This window comes from Oncorhynchus tshawytscha, linkage group LG25 (assembly GCF_018296145.1).
Source record: "Oncorhynchus tshawytscha isolate Ot180627B linkage group LG25, Otsh_v2.0, whole genome shotgun sequence".
Lineage (NCBI taxonomy): Eukaryota > Metazoa > Chordata > Actinopteri > Salmoniformes > Salmonidae > Oncorhynchus > Oncorhynchus tshawytscha.
Window position 1 is genome coordinate 5,491,926 of NC_056453.1, and position 25,791 is coordinate 5,517,716.

At 45.2% G+C, this 25,791-nt stretch overlaps 1 protein-coding gene across 4 annotated transcripts in view; it reads right to left on the reverse strand.

Moving 5' to 3' along the window:
- The window catches only part of LOC112224098 (MAGUK p55 subfamily member 2-like), a 126,395-nt gene that overhangs the window by 21,853 nt on the left and 78,751 nt on the right, over positions 1-25,791 (reverse strand). For 2 of the 4 annotated variants that reach the window (XM_042305916.1, XM_024387402.2), the window contains exon 3: positions 5,646-5,746. In XM_042305916.1, the coding sequence (XP_042161850.1) occupies positions 5,646-5,746 (101 nt within the window). Of the gene's footprint in view, positions 1-5,645; positions 5,747-21,793; positions 22,024-25,791 lie in introns of those variants that run through there. The other 2 variants (XM_042305915.1, XM_024387401.2) reach the window with 2 other exon arrangements.

Sequence of the window (25,791 nt, forward strand, 5' to 3'; positions counted from 1 at the left end):
GCCTTAGTAGCTGCCAGGCCCTAAGCACTGCAGAATAAAAATCAGAGAGACCTGCTGTACTCAGCCTCTCCAGCTTCATGAGGAACAGCTGCCGGTCCAACGCTAATCCGCCAGCTCTCCTCCGTAGTGCTGGTTCCCTCCAGCCAACATCAGTATGGTACAGCAGTCTCTGCACCGCCTTTAGCCTGAAAGCAGCCATCCTGCTCTCCAGTTCCACCAGGCCCTGTCCTCCTTCGTGGATGGTCATGTAAAACCCTGCCGCCCTCAGCCAGTGAAGGCCCAACCAGAAAATGTCCACCAGCTTGTGTTGCAGGTCTGCTCTTGCCCCAGTTCACCTTAGCTGAAGAAGCTCCCTCGTACATCTTCAGACTAGTCTCCAGTGCCTGCATATCCTGACCATCCCTGACCATCACAGAAACATCATCTACATATGCTGACACTGCTATGCCTGTCACCATATTCCATGCCTGTCCAGCACACTCCCTGCAGTCTCCTGCGTAGCAGTCCCAAAAAAGTCTCAATGGCTAGTGTGTATAACTGCCCAGATAGAGGGCATCCCTGTCTAATGCCCCGTCTCACCCAGACTGGACTACTGAGCCCCCCTCCCAGCTTGACCATACATGACGTCCCAGCATACAAAATCTTCACACAGGCCAAAATCCTTTCTCCAAACCCAAACACAGACATCACATTAAACAGATACTCATGGTGCACTCTATCAAAAGCCTCTTGATCTAAAGAGACCAGTCCAATGTTCACATTAGAACCTCTCAACAAGTCCAACATGTCCCTGATTAAGAACAAGTTGTCCGTGATTTAGTGTCCCAGTACACAATATGTTTGGTCCTTATGTACTATCGAGCCCAGATGGGATTTCAGTCTGTTAGAGAGGACCTTGGCAAATATCTTGTAGTCCGCACAGAGTAATGCCACAGGCCTCCAGTTCTTAAGTTCACACAAGTCCCCTTTTTTGGGCAGGAGAGTCAGAGCTGCCCGACGGCATCTCATCGGCAACTCTCCTACCCCGACGCATTCACGCAACACGCAAAAGAAGTCCTGTCCAATTACAAGTGCTCCCTTTGCTTTAACCTGGAAAAAACTGCCCAGGTCCCTACGTAATTCAGCTAAATTAGCCTGGAGGCCTACATTACCTTGCCCCACCATCTCTACCTCCATCTCACTAATACAACGCTCTAGTTCCCCCAATACTCTCCTAGCCTCTGAGGATGAGAGTGCTGTGTATTGTTGACAGAAAAGCCGAAATTGGACTTTCCCCACATCCCACCATTGACTCAGAGACTCATACTCCTCTCTTCGCTGCCCCCACCCTTCCCAAAAGGTCTGGAAACCTAAGCAAAAAGTGGCATCTTGTAAGAGTTTTACATTGAACTTCCAATAAGATGCCTGTCGGGGCCCTAGTGAAATAGACAGCCGAGCCATGGTTATGTGGTTATCCGAAAACCCCACTGGGAGAATGGTAGCGCCCAAAAGCCAGTTGCTCCGATTCCTAGACATGTAAAAACGATCAAGTCGGCCTGCACTCCCCCTAGCCCCAAAAACTTTCACCCATGTATACTGTCTTGTGTTTGGATGTTTAGTTCTCCAAACATCCACTAGGTCGAACTGATTAATGATGTCCCTTAACACTCCCACTGACACTGAATGAGGCTCTTCCCCATTTCTGCCTTTTGTCAAATCCATTGTAAAGTTCCAGTCCCCTCCGACCACCAGCGTCTCCTCAGGCGCTACCTGTGAGAGTTCCTGGCTAAGACTCCCAAATAGAACCCCTCTTTCTCTCCCTGTGTAAGGCGCATACACATTTATAAAGACAAAACCCATGTTGTTAATTTCTGCTTTAACTTCTTGGATATAGGGGGCGCTATTTTAATTTTTGTATGAAAAAAAAAACGTTTTAAACAAGATATTTTGTCACGAAAATCCCTCCATCTCTAGCCTGACTAGACCCCTGACTACACCCAGCCTCCGCTACCTCACCATCTCTAGCCTGACTAGACCCAGCCTCCGCTACCTCACCATCTCTAGCCTGACTAGACCCAGCCTCCGCTACCCCACCATCTCTAGCCTGACTAGACCCAGCCTCAGCTACCCCACCATCTCTAGCCTGACTAGACCCAGCTTCATCTACACCACCATCTCTAGCCTGACTAGACCCAGCCTCAGCTACACCACCATCCATAGCCTGACTAGACTCAGCCTCCTCTACCCCACCATCTCTAGCCTGACTAGACCCAGCCTCCGCTACCCCACCATCTCTAGCCTGACTAGACCCAGCCTCCGCTACCCCACCATCTCTAGCCGGACTAGACCCAGCCTCCGCTACCCCACCATCTCTAGCCTGACTAGACCCAGCCTCTGCTACCCCACCCCACCATCTCTAGCCGGACTAGACCCAGCCTCAGCTACCCCACCATCTCTAGCCTGACTAGGCCCAGCCTCATCTACACCACCATCTCTAGCCTGACTAGGCCCAGCCTCATCTACACCACCATCTATTGCATGACTAGGCCCAGCCTCATCTATACCACCATCCCTGGCATGACTAGGCCCAGCCTCATCTACATCACCATCCCTGGCATGACCTCTGCATCTCATTACCCCATGCACGTTGACCTCGATTTCCCCCACTGGCGCTTGTACCCTTACCTTGTCTACGCGCTTTATGTGGGCACGCAAAACTCTTATGCCCCAAATCCCCACACTCAAAACACCGTAGACTATCTGTGCTGGCAAACCCTGGATAGAGCACCTCCCCGTGCCTCACTTTAAAATGCACATTTAGCTGTTGCTCATTGTCATTCAGAAACAAACACTTGCCTCCGGAACGAAACAACTTGCTTAAAAACCGCTAGCAAACTTACCAAAACGACTCAGCTCTTTCCTGATTTTATCATCCGTAATAAACGGAGGCAAATTTGCAACTACCACTCTTGTCGAAGGGGTAGAGAAAGGTGAAACTGGCACCAACACATTCCTTACAAATATTCCACTAGCAATTAGCCTACCAGCCAAATTTGCTCTTTTCATGAACACAAACACAGCTTTGTTCATTCTAGAAGCAGAATGTATAAATTCAGCTCCTACCTGTTCACCGACAGCAAGCAGAACCTCCTCCACCTTAACTCCATTCTCAGGAACACACCTGCATCCATGCCGTATAGACAGTGTCTCCTCCGCGCTAGGCTGAGAAGCCATCGCGCACACAACACCTTCCAAACCCCAGGAAACTAAAACTCTGTCCTCTTCCACCCTAACTTTGAAAAAACTGTGGATACCGCTAAAACAAATAGTTCATTAACCCTCCACCATAGAAAAAGAGAATTGAAAGAAAAGCCCCCAAAAAATATCAAGAAAGTTAGTTAGGACAGAGCCCTCCACACCAAACACTCAAACTCTAAAAAACTCCCAGCATGCACTGAGAGAGAGAGAGAGAGAGAGAGAGAGAGAGAGAGCAAAAAAATACAATTACTTAAGAAATTACAAAAATTTGGGTACACAGTGGCAGAATACCTGACCACTGAGACTGACCCAAAATGAAGGAAATCTTTGACTATGTACAGACTCCGTGAGCATAGCCTTGCTATTGAGAAAGGCCATGTGCACACTGCCCACAAAATGAGGTGGAAACTGAGCTGCACTTCCTAACCTCCTGACAAATATATGACCATATTAGAGACACATATTTCCCTCAGATTACTCAGACCCACAAAGAATTCGAAAAACACATCCAATTTTGATAAACTCCCATATCTATTGGTTGAAAAACCACAGTGTGCCATCACAGCAGCAAGATGTGTGACCTGTTGCCACAAGAAAAGGACAACCAGTGAAGAACAAACACCATTGTAAATACAACCTATATTTATGTTGATTTATTTATTCTGTATATAGACATTGTTAAAGTACAAAAAAAGAATAAATGTCTTTATTCTTTTGGAACTTTTGTGAGTGTAATGTTTACTGTTCATTTTTGATTGATTATTTCACTTTTGTTTATTATCTATTTCACTTACTTTGTAAATGTAAACGTTTGTTTCCCATGCCAATAAACTGTTCAATTGAAATTGAGAGTGAAAGCGAGCGAGCGAGGGGCTCTGTTCTTTTCTTCAACTGGAGGTATTTGATGCAGTGCTCCCCAAAGAGCTCTCATCTTCTTATCTCTCCCCAAAAAAGTCTGTCTGAAATGCTCTCTGTAGGAGAGAGAGAAAGACCACACAGCACTAATGGACCTGCGAGTCTGTTCTTTCTCTAAGCGCAAGGAAAAGAACACAGTATCCCCCAGGACATGGTATTGTAAAAGCTCAGAGCTTCTGTCAGTTCATAGGCATCAACTGCATTTGATTGGATGACGCAACAATTACGACTATGTTGTAATGTTAATAATTATAATGTTGATGTCAAGGTTGATTTGTTCATTTCAAAATGAAAACAAAACCATTTGCATGAAATAATTTTGATGGTTGACTTTTCATTCTAGTAGCTCTTGTAAAAGTAAAATCTTTTCAAACCTTACACGTTAACCCACTGTTCCCCGGGCACCGAAGACGTGGATGTCGATTATGGCAGCCCCCCCCGCACCTCTCTTGATTCAGAGGGGTTGGGTTAAATGTGGAAGACACATTTCAGTTGAATGCATTTAGTTGTACTGACCAGGTATCCACCTTTCCCTTTCCCTTCACTCGTGCGAATTTGCCTAAATAGGAATAAGGCCATTTTTGGAATAGGGCTAAATTGAAATGTTTTTTTTTTTTTTTTTTTACAGAAGAAAAACATTTGCATAACCATGGTAGCAATTCAAAGGGAACAGTTTGGAGATTATGGGAAAATTGTTATACTAAAGTTGAGGACACAACGGTTCACCTGACACAAGACTGAATGCAAAAATGACACTGTTGATTTCATGTGCATTTTACATTCACTGTACATTTGTTGATAACAAAATCTGAAAATACATTTAGTCAAATGATTTGTGTTAGGTGTTAGGTGTTAGGTGCTAGGTGTTAGGTGTTAGGTGTTAGGTGTTAGGTGTTAGGTGTTAGGTGTTAGGTGGTAGGTGTTAGGTGGTAGGTGCTAGATGTTAGGTGTTAGGTGCTAGGTGTTAGGTGTTAGGTGTTAGGTGTTAGGTGTTAGGTGTTAGGTGTTAGGTGGTAGGTGCAACCGACGTTCCTCTAAACTGTGCACGGGCTCATCACAGATCCCCCCTGGATTAACGCACAGAAGAAATATCAACCCGCGCAGAGAAGGATTGAATTACAAGAGTTTTCCCCGTTTCTAGAGTTTCCCCCCTGTTAACACTATCAACATTTCAACTTTTAGCCCAGTTATAGATCATTTGTAGTCAGCAATGGGGAGAGTGATTGCTTCTTACAAGAGCACAAAATGTGTGCATTTTTCTAGACATCTTTGAAAAGAGAGTTTTTGTCTTAAAGGGGAACTGTTGTATTTTGAGGCAGGCGTGAATAAGCTAAGTAGCCAATAGGCAGAGGGTAGCATCATTGTTCTGATTATCTGTAATAATGGTATGGGAATAATGATGCATTTTATTTTGTGAAGTGGTTTCTTGCATCAAAAACCACCATAGACAAGCATGTATACTGTAGGCATTCTGTAGGTACATATATTCTCACCACGGGGCTCTCCATGATGCCCTTGAGGAAGATGAGGTCCAGGTCATTGGCGATGGTGGAGCTGGTGCTGTCACTCAGAGTGTCCAGAACCTGCTGCATGGCTGAAGACAAACACAGAGATGAGGACAGTTAGGACTCCAGGTTACTCACCGTTCCACTTTTCACATGTGTGCAAAGCTGTCATCAAGGCAAAGGGTGGCTATTTGAAGAATCTCAAATATAAAATATATTTGGATTTGTTTGACACTTTTTTGGTTACTACATGATACCATATGTGTTATTTCATAGTTTTGATGTCTTCACTATTATTCTACAATGTAGACAAGAGTAAAAATAAAGAAAAACCCTTTAATGAGTCGGTGTTTTAAAGCGTTTGTACACCACACACACACACACACACACACACACACACACACACACACACACACACACACACACACACACACACACACACACACACACACACACACACACACACACACACACACACACACACACACACACACACACACACACACACACACAGAGCATTTTCACCACTGTAATTCACTTCCCTTTGAAGTCTCTTTCTGTCAGTGTTGACAGCCTCTCCCTTCCTCCTCAGTCTCTCTCTCTATCTCTCCGATGTAGTCACAGTAGGGAGAGACGGGGGGCAGCGGGAGCTGTACTCAACAACTCCACTTGTTTTACTAGGAAGGTTGGCAGTGCAGTTGGTCCACTGGTTTTACATAACAAAAGGGACACATTAAAGGAAAGTGGACTGACTAGTGGTGTGTATCCATGGATGCCAAGGGAAGCCAGGCTTCCCCGAAAAATGTAACTAGAATTGTTTTATTATGGAGAATAAAATAAAACCACAAGTCCATATCCCTATCCATGACAAATTTAGGAAAGGGACTATTTTAGATCCTGGGACTAAACACCTCCCTTTGCAACTGGATCCTGGACTTCCTGACGGGCCACCCCCCCCAGGTGGTGAGGGTAGGTAGCAACACATCTGCCACACTGATCATCAACACAGGGGCCCCTCAGTGGTCAGTCCCCTCCTGTACTCCCTGTTCACTCATGACTGCAAGGCCAGGTACGACTCCAACACCATCATTCAGTTTGCAGACGACACAACAGTGGTAGGCCTGATCACCGACAACGACGAGACAGCCTATAGGGAGGAGGTCAGAGATCTGGCCGTGTGGTGCCAGGACAACAACCTCTCCCTCAACGTGATCAAGACAAAGGAGATGATTGTGGACGACAGGAAAAAGAGGACCGAGCACACCCCAATTTTCATCGACGGAGCTGCAGTGGAGCAGTTTGAGAGCTTCAAGTTCCTTGGTGTCCACATCACCAACAAACTAACATGGTCCAAGCACACCAAGACAGTTGTGAAAAAGGGCACGACAAAACCTATTCCCCCTCAGGAGACTGAAAAGATTTGGCATGGGTCCTCAGATCCTCAAAAGGTTCTACAGCTGCACCATTGAGTTGCATCACTGCCTGTTATGGCAACTGCTCGGCCTCCGACCGTAAGGCACTACAGAGGGTAGTGAGAACGGCCCAGTACATCACTGGGGCCAAGCTTTCTGCCATCCGGGGACTTCTATACCAGGCGTTGTCAGAGGAAGGCCCTAAAAATTGTCAAGGACTCCAACCCCCCCAGTCATAGACTGTTCTCTCTACTACCGCATGGCAAGCGGTACCGGAGTGCAAAGTCTAGGACAAAAAGGCTTCTCAACAGTTTTTACCCCCAAGCCATAAGACTCATCTAATCAAATGGCTACCAGGACTATTTGCATTGTCCCTCTTTTTATGCTGCTGCTACTCTCTGTTTATCATACTGTATATGCATAGTCACTTTAACTCTACATTCATGTACATATTACCTCAACTAACCGGTGCCCCCGCACATTGACTCTGTACCGGTACCCCCTGTATATCGTCTCACTATTGTTATTGTGCTGCTGTTTTTAATTACTTGTTACTTTTATTTCTTATTCTTATCCATTAAATTTAACTGCATTGTTGATTAGGGGCTCATAAGTAAGCATTTCAGTGTAAGGTCTACTACACCTGTTGTATGTGGCACATGTGACTAATAACATTTGATTTGATTTGATAACCATTGGTGTTATGAAAAACATCTGACCCCGTATCAGTGGTTACTAGTAACTTCTACTAATTCCACCTCACTCCACAACACTAGCTCTGAAGGCAAAGAGGGGCTAGAAGACATCAAATATAGAGAGGAGAGAAGTTGTGTATCTTCTCCATTACATGAGGATCAGTGTGACACAAGGTCAACAGTGACAAGTAGTTCTGTACTCACATCACTTTAGAGACACTTCACAGTAAGGCATTCATTGTACATCAGACACAGCCTTGACAAGATAAATGGAAGTCACATAGGTACACTATAAACTTCTCTAAATCCTCAAGCATGCCACTTTTTAAGAGAAACACTATGAATCACACACACACACATTATTTTGTAATTTTTTTAAACCTTTATCTAACTATGACGGCCTTTACAATGACAGCCTAGGAACAGTGGGTTTAACTACCTTGTTCAGAACAACAGATTTGTACCTTGTCATCTCGGGGGTTCAATCTCGCAACCTTTCAGCTACTAGTCCAACGCTCTAACCACTAGGCTGCCTGCCGCCCCAATTGACGGATCTGTTACCACATAATCAAAACGATACTGTTCATCTTCAAGCGAATACTGATTCATGGTCTGTTGCGTAACCTATCATTTTTTAACACCTGTCATTACAGACCTCTCCTCAATAATAGAGACATTAGTGTAGTAATACACTATCAAATCAAATAATCACATTTTATTTATTTGTCATACACATGGTGAGCAGATGTTATGCGAGCTGTAATGCGAGTGTAGCGAAATGCTTGTAATAATGTGTCAGAGGAAACACCATACACCTGGCTACCGTGTCAGCATGCACTGTGCCCGGCACGCCACAGGAGTCACTAGCACACGACTGGACAAGTCTGAGCCTGGACTCAGGGGACAGAGCCTGGACTCAGGGGACAGAGCCTGGACTCAGGGGACAGAGCCTGGACTCAGGGGACAGAGCCTGGACTCGAACCCAGAATCTCTAGTGGCACAGCTAGCACTGCAATGCAGTGCCTTAGAGCACTGCGCCACTCGGGAGGTCCTACGGTAGTAATACTGACCCTTGACAGGTTCTGCAGCTTCAACACTTCCACCCCCAGCTGTCAGCAGCAAAACATGAGGATTAAAGATGCAGCCCTCGTCTTGATTTGGCTTTCACAAGACAGGAAGGAAGGCAGAAAGAGAGGAAGGAAGGTCATAATTAAAAAACCCAGTCTCCATCTGCTTCCCTAAACAAAGAATTATGTGTGCAGTGGTGAAGGCTCGTTATCCCTCCCCTCTTCCCACCTAAACCCCTACTGTCATCTGGAGATCTGGAGCGGAGGTTGCCAGATTGGAGAACAGAGCAAACTACCGACCCGGCTTTTACAGGCCCTGTATAATTCTCTATAACCAACACTCACCACAGTGTGCCCACTCTACACTTTTACAATAAATGTTGGTTCTACTACTTTGCTTCGGCTTCACACAGGGTTTGTTTACACTTTAGTTTACTGGGCCCTCCCTTGTTTCTCTCATATTATCGCGCTCTCTCCCTCTGGCCTTTTCAGTGTCGCTATCTCTCCCTCTCTCTCTCTCCTCACATTTCGTCCTGTTCCTATTCCCGTCAGTTCCTACAATTCTGACAACATCGTGTAACGTTACATAGTCGGCTCTTTAAACGGATTGAATAAGATAATACGGAGAGCTAGCTCACAGACAGGGGAATACGTAGCCTAGCCTTTTCAATGAGGTTTTCTGATGTTTTGGAATAGGTTTGATGTCTAGGCAAATTACGAGCCAAATGTGAAGCGAAAAGAGAATAAGGGCCCTATTGTATTATTCAGAAGGATTATTAAAAATCCAACTTGGCCTACTTCTTGTGTCTCGCTGCGTGTCAGTTGCCAGATCGGGTTGCCTCGCTCACTTTTCCTGACACACTAAAAGTGTAAGAATAAGTAGTTTCAAGTTTTATTAGTCGCTTACTTGCAGGTTCTTTCTCGATAATGCGGCAACAATAATAAATCATAAAAGATAAGAATATGAACATAAAGTAAATCGCTCAGTAGAATAGAATAAACATTTGAGCATAAGAATAATACAGGGAGGCACAATTTATAGTCCAATATTTACCCTATTTTGGGGAAGGGGGGATTGAGAGGCAAGTGTTTAAAATTGTGCAGTATTTAGCAATCATACTGTAATAAGAGTCTGATAGGAGCAGTTGTGATGCGTTTGTAGCATGAACGTGTGTGTGTGTGTGCGTGGTGTGTATGCGTGTCTGTGCAGGCGGTCAGTTCAGTTCTGATGGCTTGTAGATAGAAACTGTCCCTGAGCCTGTTGGTATCAGACCTCATGCTCCGATACAGTCTGATGGTTTGTAGATAGAAACTGTCCCTGAGCCTATTGGTATCAGACCTCATGCTCCGATATAGTCTGATGGTTTGTAGATAGAAACTGTCCCTGAGCCTGTTGGTATCAGACCTCATGCTCCAATACAGTCTGCCCGTATAAAAAAATGAGAAATAATAGAAAAATAATAACACAAGGAATAAATTAACAATGAGTAACTATAGCTTGGCGACATACACGGGGTACCAGTATCGAGTCGATGTGCAGGAGTATGAGCTAATTGAGGTAGATATGAACATATAGGTAGGGATAAAGTGACAAGGCAACAGGATAGACAATAAACAGTAGCAGCAGCGTATGTGATGAGTCAAACGATTTAGTGCAAAAGGGGTCAATGCACATAGTTAAATAGTTAACCAAAAGCAACTGGACTAAATATTTGGCAATCTTAGCATGGTGGATGTTTCGTTGCCTATCCTCACCACCTGGAGGTGGCTTGGGGGTAGAAGCTGTTCAGAGTCCTGTTGGTTCCAGGCTTGTACCCCTTGCTATGGTTCCAGACATCGTTACCACTTGTCATGGGGTAGCAGAGAAAACAGTCTATGACTGGGGTGGCTGGAGTCTTCAACAATTTTTAGTGCCTTCGTCTGACACCGCCTGGTATAGAGGTCTTGGACAGCAGGGAGCTCGGCCCCAGTGACGTACTGGGCAGTACACACTCCCCTCTGTAGCGCCTTGTGGTCGGAGGCTGAGCAGTTGCCATACCAAGCTGTAATGCAGCCAGTCAAGATGCTCTCAATGGTGCAGCTGTATAACGTTTTGAGGATCTGAGGGCCCTTGCTGAATCTTTTCAGCCTCCTGAGGAGGAAGAGGCGTTGTCCTGCCTTTCTATGCGACTGTTTTGGTGTGTGCGGACCATGATAATTCCTTAGTGATGTGGACACCGAGGAACTTGGCCCACTCCAATACAGCCCCCTCGATGTGGATGGTGGTGTGCTCGGGCCACTCCATTTCCTGCAGTCCACGATCAGCTCCTTTGTCTTGCAGACGTTGAGGGAGAGGCTGTTGTCCTGGCACCACACTGCCAGGTCACTGACCTCCTCCCATAGGATGTCTCATCGTTGTCGGTGATCAGGCCAACCACCGTCGTGTTGTCAGCAACCTTAATGATGGTGTTGGAAAAGTGTGCGGCCACGCAGTCATAGGTGAGCAGGGAGTACAGGAGGGGACTAAGCATGCACCCTGATGAGCCCCCTTGTTGAGAGGCAGCGTGGTGGATGTTTCGTTGCCTACTCTCACCCCCTGGAGACGACCGATCAGGAAGTCTGATCCAGTTGCAGAGGGAGCTGTTCAGTCCCTGGGTCCTGAGCTTAGTGATGAGCTTGGAGGGCTGGACGCTGAGCTATAGTCAAAGAACGAGTCAGTCTATAGGGAGCAAGTAAGTGGTGTCATGACAACAACCTCCTTCTCAACGTTAGCAAAACAAAGGAGTTGATTGTTGACCTAAGGAAGCAGAGGAGGGAACATGCCCCGATCCACATCAACGGGACTGCAGTAGAGAGAGTATGCAGTTTTAAGTTCCTCAGCATCCACATCACCGAGGACTTGTCATGGACCAACAACAAAAACAACTCTTGTCAAGAGGGAGCAACAGCGTCTCTACTTTCTATGGCGACTGAAGAAATTTGTCATGCCACCACCGGTCCTTTCCAAATACTACTGCTGCACCATTGAGAGCGTCCTGACCGGTTGCATCACGGCCTGGTACGGGAATTGCTGCTTCCATGACGGCAAGGCGAAGATGGTGAAGATGGCCCAGTACATCACTGGGACAGTACTCCCACCCATCCAGGACATCTACATGAAACGGTGCTTGAAATCAAATCAAATCAAATCAAATCAAATTTTATTTGTCACATACACATGTTTAGCAGATGTTAATGCGAGTGTAGCGAAATGCTTGTGCTTCTAGTTCCGACAATGCAGTAATAACGAACAAGTAATCTAACTAACAATTCCAAAAAAACTGTCTCATACACAGTGTAAGGGGATAAAGAATATGTACATAAGGATATATGAATGAGTGATGGTACAGAGCAGCATAGGCAAGATACAGTAGATGATATCGAGTACAGTATATACATATGAGATGAGTATGTAAACCAAGTGGCGTAGTTAAAGTGGCTAGTGATACATGTATTACATAAGGATGCAGTCGATGATATAGAGTACAGTATCTACGTATGCATATGAGATGAATAATGTAGGGTAAGTAACATTATATAAGGTAGCATTGTTTAAAGTGGCTAGTGATATATTTACATCATTTCCCATCAATTCCCATGATTAAAGTGGCTGGAGTAGAGTCAGTGTCATTGACAGTGTGTTGGCAGTAGCCACTCAATGTTAGTGGTGGCTGTTTAACAGTCTGATGGCCTTGAGATAGAAGCTGTTTTTCAGTCTCTCGGTCCCAGCTTTGATGCACCTGTACTGACCTCGCCTTCTGGATGACAGCGGGGTGAACAGGCAGTGGCTCGGGTGGTTGATGTCCTTGATGATCTTTATGGCCTTCCTGTAGCATCGGGTGGTGTAGGTGTCCTGGAGGGCAGGTAGTTTGCCCCCGGTGATGCGTTGTGCAGACCTCACTACCCTCTGGAGAGCCTTACGGTTGAGGGCGGTGCAGTTGCCATACCAGGCGGTGATACAGCCCGCCAGGATGCTCTCGATTGTGCATCTGTAGAAGTTTGTGAGTGCTTTTGGTGACAAGCCGAATTTCTTCAGCCTCCTGAGGTTGAAGAGGCGCTGCTGCGCCTTCCTCACGATGCTGTCTGTGTGAGTGGACCAATTCAGTTTGTCTGTGATGTGTATGCCGAGGAACTTAAAACTTGCTACCCTCTCCACTACTGTTCCATCGATGTGGATAGGGGGTGTTCCCTCTGCTGTTTCCTGAAGTCCACAATCATCTCCTTAGTTTTGTTGACGTTGAGTGTGAGGTTATTTTCCTGACACCACACTCCGAGGGCCCTCACCTCCTCCCTGTAGGCCGTCTCGTCGTTGTTGGTAATCAAGACTACCACTGTTGTGTCGTCCGCAAACTTGATGATTGAGTTGGAGGCGTGCATGGCCACGCAGTCGTGGGTGAACAGGGAGTACAGGAGAGGGCTCAGAACGCACCCTTGTGGGGCCCCAGTGTTGAGGATCAGCGGGGAGGAGATGTTGTTGCCTACCCTCACCACCTGGGGGCGGCCCGTCAGGAAGTCCAGTACCCAGTTGCACAGGGCGGGGTCGAGACCCAGGGTCTCGAGCTTGATGACGAGCTTGGAGGGTACTATGGTGTTGAATGCCGAGCTGTAGTCGATGAACAGCATTCTCACATAGGTATTCCTCTTGTCCAGATGGGTTAGGGCAGTGTGCAGTGTGGTTGAGATTGCATCGTCTGTGGACCTATTTGGGCGGTAAACAAATTGGAGTGGGTCAAGGGTGTCAGGTAGGGTGGAGGTGATATGGTCCTTGACTAGTCTCTCAAAGCACTTCATGATGACGGATGTGAGTGCTACGGGGCGGTAGTCGTTTAGCTCAGTTACCTTAGCTTTCTTGGGAACAGGAACAATGGTGGCCCTCTTGAAGCATGTGGGAACAGCAGACTGGTATAGGGATTGACTGAATATGTCCGTAAACACACCGGCCAGCTGGTCTACGCATGCTCTGAGGGCGCGGCTGGGGATGCCGTCTGGGCCTGCAGCCTTGCGAGGGTTAACACGTCTAAATGTCTTACTCACTTCGGCTGCAGTGAAGGAGAGGCCGCATGTTTTCGTTGCAGGCCGTGTCAGTGGCACTGTATTGTCCTCAAACCGGGCAAAAAAGTTATTTAGTCTGCCTGGGAGCAAGACATCCTGGTCCGTGACTGGGCTGGGTTTCTTCCTGTAGTCCGTGATTGACTGTAGACCCTGCCACATGCCTCTTGTGTCTGAGCCGTTGAATTGAGATTCTACTTTGTCTCTGTACTGGCGCTTAGCTTGTTTGATAGCCTTGCGGAGGGAATAGCTGCACTGTTTGTATTCAGTCATGTCACCAGACACCTTGCCCTGATTAAAAGCAGTGGTTCGTGCAGTTTCACACGAATGCTGCCATCAATCCACGGTTTCTGGTTAGGGAATGTTTTAATCGTTGCTATGGGAACGACATCTTCAACGCACGTTCTAATGAACTCGCACACCGAATCAGCGTATTCCTCAATGTTGTTGTCTGGCGCAATACGAAACATCTCCCAGTCCACGTGATGGAAGCAGTCTTGGAGTGTGGAGTCAGCTTGGTCAGACCAGCGTTGGACAGACCTCAGCGTGGGAGCTTCTTGTTTTAGTTTCTGTCTGTAGGCAGGGATCAACAAAATGGAGTCGTGGTCAGCTTTTCCGAAAGGGGGCGGGGCAGGGCCTTATATGCGTCGCGGAAGTTAGAGTAACAATGATCCAGGGTCTTTCCACCCCTGGTTGCGCAATCGATATGCTGATAAAATTTAGGGGGCATGCAGCATCATCAAAGACCCCACACACCCCAGCCATGAGCTGTTCACTCCCTTACCGTTGGGCAGACTGGTTCAGGGCATGAGGTCTGATACCAACAGGCTCAGAGACCGTTTCTATCTACAAGACATCAGACTGCTGAACACTTGAACTGAACTGACCACCTGTTCTGATTCTCCACACCTTAGCACACATGTACTCACTCATGCACACACCCACACAGACATACACAGACACATATTCAGTGGGTGTCAACATGGGAGTCAACATGGGCCAGCATCCCTGTGGAACGCTTTTGACACCTTGTAGAGTCCATACCTCAATTAATTGTGGCTGTTCTGAGGGCAACGGGTGCAATTCAATATTATGAAGGTGTTCCTAATGTTTTGTACACTCAGTGTATTACTCTACCAAGAACAGGCTCTACTAGTAGCTAAAAGGAATAGGTCAAGTAAATCAAGTCACTCTACCAATAAAAGCAGGAAGTTGTCAAAAAAAACTATTCTCACGCTTGACTTAATCCCGGTTTAACAGGGAAACAGAGTGAACATTGGGTGTACTACAGCAGTCAGTGGGATTACCACATTCCACCCGCTTCAATAACAATAACAGCCTAAAATGGCCGACAGACGGAGCCAATCACAAAAGGTAAAACTATGTCAAATAATGCTCCCTCCTTGTCCATTTCTGCCCAAAACAACAGCATGAGGCCACAGGTGACCAGCCTGTGACTGTTAAGCTTCAGTTGATCTCACGGGGAAGCTGCTAAGGTCCCAATATGTACACCAATGGCATAACAAAAACCATACAGTGGATTTACTGGGTTGTAATAACCTCTGTTTGCTTAAGAGAAACAGGTAGACATATTTAAACTAGAAAATACCTAAAAATATAATAGGTAGAGGGGACTGCCTTGAGTCACCCAGCATTCATGCATTATCATACTACGTGGTCACCTCAACAACAACCAAAAGCTGCACTGTTCTGTGTGACTGAAACATTCAGAGTTGTTGTTGTTTGTGGTTCTGGTATGGGAACACAGTGGGGAACATTAACCTCATAGTATTAGCAGAGGTTGCTATGGAGCTCTGTGGCTCAAGTGAGTGAGACAGGGATAGTGGCAGAGGTTGCTATGGAGCTCTGTGGCTCAAGTGAGTGAGCCAGGGGCAGTGGGTGTTTTTGTTGTGTAGTGACTCCACATAGGGGAATATACTATTCTGAGATCTGTCTGTTGTTGTCATGCTATACATATGTCAGAAGAGTTGCCTAAAGTACATTCAGATCTCCAATATGGAGCACCTGACAACAACAGGATGTACTGTGGATATAGTTTTTTTTCGAGGATTGAAGGATGTAGGAAATGCAGACTAATAATGTCTATAGACGAAGCTATGGCTTAAACATTTGAGTTTGCTGAAGAACTACACAGTAATTCACAGTGGCATGTCTTGAGGGTCTTAACAGGTAGTGTTTCTGTAGGCTATTTGGGTAGTTTCCCTGAAATCCTCTTCGACTTTGCTCCCTCTGAGTAAATCCATGAGCTGTTTGATATGACTGTAAGGAATTGCTGTTAAATGGCTCTTTAGAAGTAAGTGCACTGCCATGGAGCGATTTATAAATCAAATACATTTCAAATTAACAATTACTGACACCCTAAATTGCCTAAATGATCTATCGGCAGTCAGACTTTTATAACATTAGATTTGACTGAGAAATGATGAAACAGATAGAGGCAGTAGACATAATATAAAAATATTCCCTGCTTTCCACGGAGTTGTGTAATTAAACTAAGGCCTCCAGTAAAGATGATGACTGCCAGTAGACAATATTCAGTAAATGTTTTGGAGTGGAGCTTATTCCTGAGTGGTATGTCCCTGATTAGCAATTTTTGATGGAACATGCACTTTTAATCACTAGCTTTTATTATTGTACGTGCTGTGTTTCTGAACTTGGAACACTTGAAGAAAAGCCTTAAACTCCCACTTTCAACCAACATCTAGACTACATCAAATATAATTCAAAATGCCATGCAGCACAAGAGGTATTGTAATTATCAATTGAGCCAGCCTAGTGTGCAAATGGAGTTCTAGTTTGTGAACAGAGTCTCGAGAGTTGAAGTCAACATTCACCGAGTGACACAGTAACTTCACTGTGTCAACTGATTTGGGCTGATGTTTGTGTGCAGTACATGTGCATGCAGTGTGTGTGTATCTGTGCGCAGTTGTGTGCAAAGCATGTAGACAATATACAGTATGTGTGTTGCATATTCTGACAGTTAAGATATTTCCAACCCCCCTTCCCTGGAGAACACAACAAGCCCTCTGAAGGGCCTACAGTTTAGCAGCCATTGACACCACAACATCTCCATGGTGATGGTCGTTGTCCCAGTCTACGTGCCTCAGGGCTCAGACCTCATTATCAAGCTGAAGGTCACCAGCCCAGACAACAACCAGTGATATTTAGCTCCCATTATATTTAATCCTAGCATGTCCAGGATAAAACAACAGGGTTGAAAAACAGGCTTATTATATGATAGCTGTCGGGGAAGAAACAATGAAAAAGGTGTGACACACTTTGTTCATTTCTATAATGACACTTATAATATATAATCACATGTCAATAGCAATATGACCTGGCATTACATGACATGACAGAGATGAAGACATCACCATTGTCACCAAACCATCATTGGGTCATTGAAAATGGCTACATAACACCCAGGTATTATTATCATCGTTAACAAACCACACAATCAGATCAGGATGTAAGACTGTCACCGTCAGTCCAATACACTCAGCAGTCACCCTTCTATGGCACCACACTTCTATTCCTGACAGCCTAATCATACATGAAAACTCCCCTTACTCATCGTCAATGGTGCTGAAGGTTGCGTCCCAAATGGCACCCTAATCCCTTTATAGTACACAACGTATGGCCAGAGCCGTATGGTTATCAGGGCACTATATAGGGAATAGGGTGCCATTTGGGACGTACACAATGATGTCTTTCCTGGGCCATTACCGATTGTGCATATCATTGAGTATTTCAATGTGACAGGTCCTGGTACAGAGAGGGCAGAGAGAGAGAGATGTTGTTTGAAGGTTGTGTCTCTGTCTCCGAAACTCCCAAACGTGACCGCTCTGAGAAGTGCACTGTTGCATATGAATCCCCGCATAGCAGCTCCCATAGAATACACAATGCCCTGGGTAGGAGGGAGGTCCTGTGACAATGTTACGTTAGGAGGTAGGTGAAGGAGTCAGGCGCAGGAGAGCAGAGATGTCTGAGATGAGTACCTTTAATAGACAAGTCCACCAAATACAAGTATGGCACAATCCAAAAGTCAAACGCCCTCGACAACAGACACACCCGTTACTCACGCAAGGAGGAACAAACAAGCTCCTAAATAACACTCTAATTAAATGCGTAAAACAAAAAAAATTGGGCACAACCTCACTGAGGTACATCACAAAATAAAACAATACCGCACAAACCTAGGCAGGCAACAGGGTAAATATATACACACAGAAATGAAGGCAAATGAAACCAGGCGTGAAAGAACCAAAGACAAAACAAACGGAAAAGGAAAAAAGGATTGGTGATGGCTAGTAGGCCGGGCGCCGCCCCAACAGGGAGAGGAACCACCTTCGGTGGAAGTCGTGACAGGTCCTCAATGAAGGACTAATGTGAATGTACTGACAGACTGTGTAGTTCATAGGACTGTGTTGTCTGTCACATCAAATTGTATTGGAAAATACTGTACATCTCGATCTCACTGTGTTATACAGCAGTATGCACCACGTGCATTATCTTATTCATTCCTCATTCACCTCTCTCTTGCTGTTTATATAATGTATATAATGACATACATTGAACACAAACATAAAAGCAACATGCAACAATTTCAAAGAGTCTACTGATTTACAGTTCATATATTGGCTCATCACGCTCTAGTGACACCTTGTGGCGGGCCGGGCGCCCGCAAGCTGATTCTGATCGTTAGTTGTTAGCCGGGTTAATCGAGCAGTGTGTTAAAAAGCAGCTCGGCTAGGCGGATCATGTTTCGGGGGACGCATGACTCAACCTTCGCCTCTCCCGAGCCTGTTGGGGAGTTGCGATGAGAAAAGATTGTAACTACTAATGGTGGAGAAAAGGTAGGGCCGTTGACCAGAAAGCTAGTCAGTATCTTGTGACCACCGTTTGCCTCATCCAGTGCGACACATCTTCGCATAGAGTTGACCAGGCTGTTGATTTGTGACATGTGGAATGTTGTCCCACTCCTCTTCAATGGCTGTGCAAAGCTGCTGGATATTGGCAGAAACTGGAACACGTTGTCGTACACGTAGATCCAGAGGAACATGCTCAGTAGGTGACATGTCTGGTCAGTATGCAGGCCATGGCAGGACTTCCAGGAATTGTGTAAAGATCCTTGCGACATGGGGCTTTGCATTATCATTCTGAAACATGAGGTGATGGCGGCGGATGAATGGCATGGCAATGGGCCTCTGGATCTCATCACAGTACCTCAGTGCATTCCAATTGCCATCGATAAAATACAATTGTGTGTGTTCGTTGTCTGTAGCTTATGCCTGCCCATACCATAACCCCACCGCCACCAGGGGACACTCTGTTCCCAATGTTGACATCAGCAAATCGCTCACCCACACTGCCCAATCTGGCCGGTACAGTTGAAACTGGGATTCATCTATGAAGAGCACACTTATCCAGCATGCCAGTAGTCATTGACGGTGAGCATTTGCCCACTGAATTCGACTATGACACCGAACTGCAGGGTGGTCAAGACCCTGGTAAGGACGACAAGCACACAGATGAGCTTCCCTGACAGTTTGTGCAGAAATGTTTTAGTTGTGCAAACCCACAGATTCATCAGTTGTCCGGGTGGCTGGTCTCAGACCATCCTGCAGGTGAAGGATGTGGAGGTCCTGGGCTGGTGTGGTTGTAGGTGGTCTGCGGTTGTGAGGTGGCTGGTCTCAGACAATCCTGCAGGGGAAGAAGGATGTGGAGGTCCTGGGCTGGCGTGGTTATAGGTGGTCTGCGGGTGTGAGGTGGCTGGTCTCAGACAATCCTGCAGGTGAAGGATGTGGAGGTCCTGGGCTGGCGTGGTTATAGGTGGTCTGCGGTTGTGAGGTGGCTGGTCTCAGACAATCCTGTAGATGAAGGATGTGGAGGTCCTGGGCTGGCGTGGTTATAGGTGGTCTGCGGTTGTGAGGTGGCTGGTCTCAGACAATCCTGCAGATGAAGGATGTGGAGGTCCTGGGCTGGCGTGGTTAGATGAGGTGGTCTGCAGGTTGTGAGGTGGCTGGTCTCAGACAATCCTGCAGATGAAGGATGAAGGATGTGGAGGTCCTGGGCGTGGTTATAGGTGGTCTGTGGTGGCTGGTCTCAGACAATCCTGCAGATGAAGGATGGTCCTGGGCTGGTGGTGGTGGTCTGCGGTTGTGAGGTGGCTGGTCTCAGACAATCCTGCAGATGAAGGATGTGGAGGTCCTGGGCTGGCGTGGTTATAGGTGGTCTGCGGTTGTGAGGCCGGTTGGACATACAGCCAAATTAAAAAAAAAAATAAGTTGCAGGATGCTTATAGTCGAGGAGAAATGCTTACAAAAAGGGATGTAAAAAATGTGTGCATAACATTTTAGAGAAATAAGCTTTTTGTGTGTATGGAACATTTCTGGGATCTTTTATTTCAGTTCATGAAACATGGGACCAACACTTTACATGTTGAGTTTATATTTTTGTTCAGTGTATTATGATAGTCAATGAAACATAATGTCTAACAAAGGCACATGGTTCTAGTACTTCCTGTGAAAGCTTCATGTTCCATTTTGACCCCTATCCATTTGTACAGCGATACATTTCCTTAGTGGCTGTGATTTCAGTGACTGAACATATTTCTTAATTTCTTTATTATGTTATTTTTCTGGATTATGTGTGTATTGTTTTATTTTTTTATTGCTATATTATACTGCACTGTTGGAGCTAGAAACACAAGCATTTCGCTGCACCTGCGATTACATCTGCAAATCTGTGAACACTGCCAATAAACTTTTATTCGATTTCTATGACCAACAACAATCAATGCAAACAGCATGGACACGCATGCAGTAGAGTATGCAATATAGGGCTGGGAATTGCCAGAAACCTCACGGTACGATTTTATCACAATACTTAGGTGACAATGCAATATCTATTGCCATTCTTACAATTCTATATGTATTGCGATTCGATACTGTGATTTTATTACCATATATCTGCTGCAGAGAAACAAGAGAGCCATGAGAAAACAAGTTTTTAACAGTCATGGAAATAAAAGTTCTTAAAAGCAATTAGTTGCCTATTTGAAAAGAATGTGGCGAACAAGCTACAAGCTATGCAGGTACATATATTGTCAAAAAGAATATCCCGATATGTAAATATCATTTTTTCCCCAATCACTAATGCAATACATAAATATTTAACACCATCAATTATGGATATAATGTAGACGAGCACTTCCCCCACACACTCATTCAGCTTTGTCAGGCACAGCGATTTACTGTTAAAGGGCAGCCATATTTGTCATAAAGAGTAGAATGTTTTTTATCACAGAAATACAATCTAATAGAGTGATTCTATTTCTATGGCCATCTGAGGGCTGTGTTAAAAGTACTACATGTTTTCTCTCTGTGGACTCTCATTTTCCCCTAGTCATAATGGACATTGGATCAATACATAGTTTAGCTAGTATGTAATAATTACACTTTATCAATGGTCAAATCAAGGACAGTAATGCCATACAACAATAGAAGTATTCCCACATGCTTGAGATTCTGCTGTTTGTTATTTCTGATATCAGGTGAAGACAGACTCCCACCTCACAGCAATGAGTCTCACACATCCACACCCAATTGGGATCTCATCTGTCTGTACCTACTGTATCTATAGGTAGGTAATCATTCTCACTCACACATCACTTCTAGACCAATACATAAAACAACATCCAAGAAGTAAGTGGAACACATCCATAGATGAGCCATAGAATCCAAACCCTCATCCCTTCACCGTAGATGAACCACAGAGTCACAACCCTTATCCTATCACCATATAGTCCAAACCCTCATCCATTTACTATGACCCCCATCACCATTAGCATCACCTCAGCCCTCTGTCCTTACCTTCCCCACTGAGTTCCAGGCCCTCCAGGGACATGACAAAGTCCTCTTCCTCCTCCTCCTCCTCCTCCTCCTCCAGGGAGAGTCTTCCAAACAGGCTGCCAGCCATGGAGACCACCCACCGACGACTCATACACTCACAACTGAGAAGCTCCTCTCCTCCTCTTTATCCTTGCCTTCCAGAGAGCGCCTCTATCTCTCTTCTCTCTCTCTCTCTCTGTCTCTCTCTTCTCCTCCCAATACCTACAGCTCATGAGAGCTGCCAAGGCTGATTGAGCCTCTCCCTCTGAATGGAAGCCTCTCAGAGGAGAGAAGGAGGGGGAGATAGAGAAAGTGAGGGGGGGGGTAGAGCGATGCTTCTCTAGAGAGACAACACGAGAGAGGTGTGATGCTTGGAAATGGGGAAACAAGACACAATAATCTTCTACTACCGGCCACTACTCAGTATGTGTGTGTGTTGGGAAAGAGAGCAGGGGGGCTGAGAGAGGGATCTTCCGATTGGAATTTATACCTAGAACTTCCTTCCTGTTTAGTGACATCCCCACAGTTCACCACCCATTGGATGTGTCCTAATTAGAGGTATTTACAGGCCCACCCAAGACCCTACCTGGGACTCAAGTCATCCGGGTCCAAAAATATTTTCCTTTATGTCAGAGTCAGGTCCTGTTTGTTTGTCATCTGTTCTCGGGTCTATGCAACTACAGCTAATATACCAAGAACGGACCCAACCACGGCTCTGCCTAGCCTATAACATACACTGAACCAAAATATAAACGCAACATTTAAAGTGTTTCATGAGCTGAAAAAAAAGATCCCAGAAATGTTCCATACGCACAAATAGCTTATTCTCAAAAACAAATTGCACAAATTTGAATACATCCCTGCCAGTGAGCATTTCTCCTTTGCCAAGATAATCCATTCATCTCACAGGTGTGGCATATCAAAAAGCTGATTAAACTGCATGATCATTACACAGGTTCACCTTGTGCTGGGGACAATAAAAGGCCACTCTAAAATGTGCAGTTTTGTGTGTGTATATATATATATATATATATATATATATATATATATTATATTAGCCACATGCTTTCTTGAGTAAGGCAGCTCTAAAATGCAGGTGTTTCAGCCTAGCTCAGTGCTTTCTGTGGTGGTGGGCAGCCAGCGGAAAACACAGAGCGTAGGGGTTGGTAATGTTCCCTAGTTGCGCCATCATTGGCTTAGTGTTCTGTCACTCATGGGGACACAACGTCACCGCAAAATCTACAGGGAGAGCTAGAGCATTCAAGCCCATTTGGGTGCTGCCATAGATTTAAAATAGAAGTGCCCGTCCAAGAAGGCTCAAGGTCATTGGCCACGGATAAATTGACGTCAAATCACGTTTTATCTACCATAGCTTTGATTGGACTGATCATGTCAACATCATACTTTCAAAATCTTAGCTAGCAAGCTAGACAAGCAGTCACCATCATGAATCACGTTGACAATCTACTGGCAAATCATTTTCAACCTTGTCATATGAAAGGAAATTAGAGATAAAACCTCTCGGTGCTCATCGGCTATTGGTCATAAACATTACACAACTAGTCGGAAATTGCAAATTCAACAATGAGTGGTTTGGAACGATTCAATGGCTAACTGCAAGCATCTCAACGCAATCACTATTGTGCTTCCCCTGCCTGCTATTCAGTGGAGAGGGTGTGTGTGGTCCAAGTCTGGGTTTAGGGACTTAAAACATATAGACAACACATAAAGACAAGGCTGCTAAACTCGGATGACTGGGGAAATCAAAGTTGTGGCTCAGCTAGACACCACATATAGACAAGCCATCGACCTTCACAACCAATAAATGGAGGAGAATAGGTACGCGCTTGCCAGAATTATAGCATGCATTAAATTGTGTGGCAATTGTGAGACAGCACTGAGGAGCCTGTTTGTACAGCAGTTCTGACTTGGTGGTTCCCCACTAGTTTTAGAGAAAATATCATCATCGAATATTGTAACAGCTTTCATTGCCTGCTTATGCGCGCGCCCCCATTGTAAGAGCTTTCATTGTCTGCTTATGTGTCCCTGTTAATTTAGCCGACTGTTCGTACTTGGTGTAAATGGAGAATACTGTAAGAACGGCCCATGTTCTGAATTATGTCGCTGTCCATTTCAAAAGAGCTAAACAAATAGGCATATAGGATACTGTTCTGACTTGGTAGTGCACATGTAGCCTACATCGTGTTGTAAAGAAATGTCATCATCGAATATTATAAGAGCTTTCATTGTCTGCTTATGTGCCCCTGTTATTCATCCTACGGTTCTGACTTGGTGTACAGTGAGAATACTGTAAGAATGGCACATGTTCTGAATTATGTCGCTGTCTATTTCAAAAGTGTTGAACGAATAGGCGGCATATAGGCTACATCCGTCTCAACTCGCTCATGTCTTAATCGGAATTACGGCTTGCCTCTTAACCTGCTTACCATCGTATATGCCATAGTTCGTACATCTGAATTGTTATGTTGCTTATATAGGTCTATCTCATTAGTATTGTCGTGTCTTTGGCTATGCCAGATTAAGTGATATGACATGCTATTCTATAAAATCCTTTCTCTGTAATTAATATTACCTGATTGAGCTAATCATGTAAATGTAATTAACTAGAAAGTCGGGGCACCACGAAATAATATTTATAGAGCATTTATCTTCCGAATAAAATTTACTGAACACAAATGGAATAATGTTCGTATGGTTCAAAAGTCAAAACTCATGTCAACATTCATTATTAGTGAAGGAGAATGCGGTTCTTATCCAGTTACACAAATCCACAAGGAGTCAGTAGAAACAAATATTTATTTAATAAAGTCAGCCGTAAGCTCCACTGTTGGGACAGCTTTATGTAGGCCCTAACAGTTTGTGGGCACCGTTTGTCACCGTTATAGGGCATTTAATCTATTGTTTAGAGTTGTGTAGTGGCTTCGCTGGCATGCATCTAAAAAAAAAATGGGTTGTTTGCCCCACCAAGATTGAAATGCTAAAATTACCACTGCCCCATGGTGGCGGTGGGGTTATGGTATGGGGAGTCATAAGCTACAGACAACGTACACAAATGTATATCTGTATTCCCAGTCATGTGAAATCCATAGATTAGGGCCACATTAATTTCTTTCAATTGACTGATTTCCTAATATGAACTGTAACTCGGTTAAATCTGAAACGGTTGCATTTATAGAGACGAGTACAAAGCTCTCTCTCGCCCTTCATTTGACAAATCTGATTAATGCTTACAAGCAAAAATGAAAGCAGGAAGCACCAGTAACTCGGTCTATTAAAAAGTGGTCAGATGAAGCAGATGCAAAACTACAGGACCGTTTTGCTATCACAGACTGGAATATGTTCGGGATTCTTCCGATGGCATTGAGGAGTACACCACATCAGTCAGTGGTTTCATCAATAAGTGCATCTATGAAGTCATCCCCACAGTGACTGTACGTACATACCCCAACCAGAAGCCATGGATTACAGGCAACATTTGCACTGAACTAAAGAGTGGAGCTGCTGCTTTCAAGGAGCTGGACTCTAACCCGGACGCTTAGAAGAAATCCCACTATGCCCTCCGACAAACCTTCAAACAGGCAAAGCGTCAATACAGGACTAAGATCGAATCGTACCACACCGGCTCCGACACTCATCGAATGTGGCAGGGCTTGCACCATCGAGAGCATCCTGACGGGTTGCTTCACTGCCTGGTATGGCAACTGCTCGACCTCAAGGCACTACAGAGGGTAGTGCATACGGCACAGTACATCACCTGGTCCAAGCTTCCTGCCATCCAGTACCTCTATACCAGGCGGTGTCAGAGGAAGGCCCTAAAAATTGTCAGACTCCAGCCCCCCTAGTCATAGACTGTTCTCTCTGCTACCACATGGCAAGCGGTACAGGAGCGCCAAGTCTAGGTCCAAGAGGCTTCTAAACAGCTTCTATCCCCAAGCCATAAGACTCCTGAACATCTAATC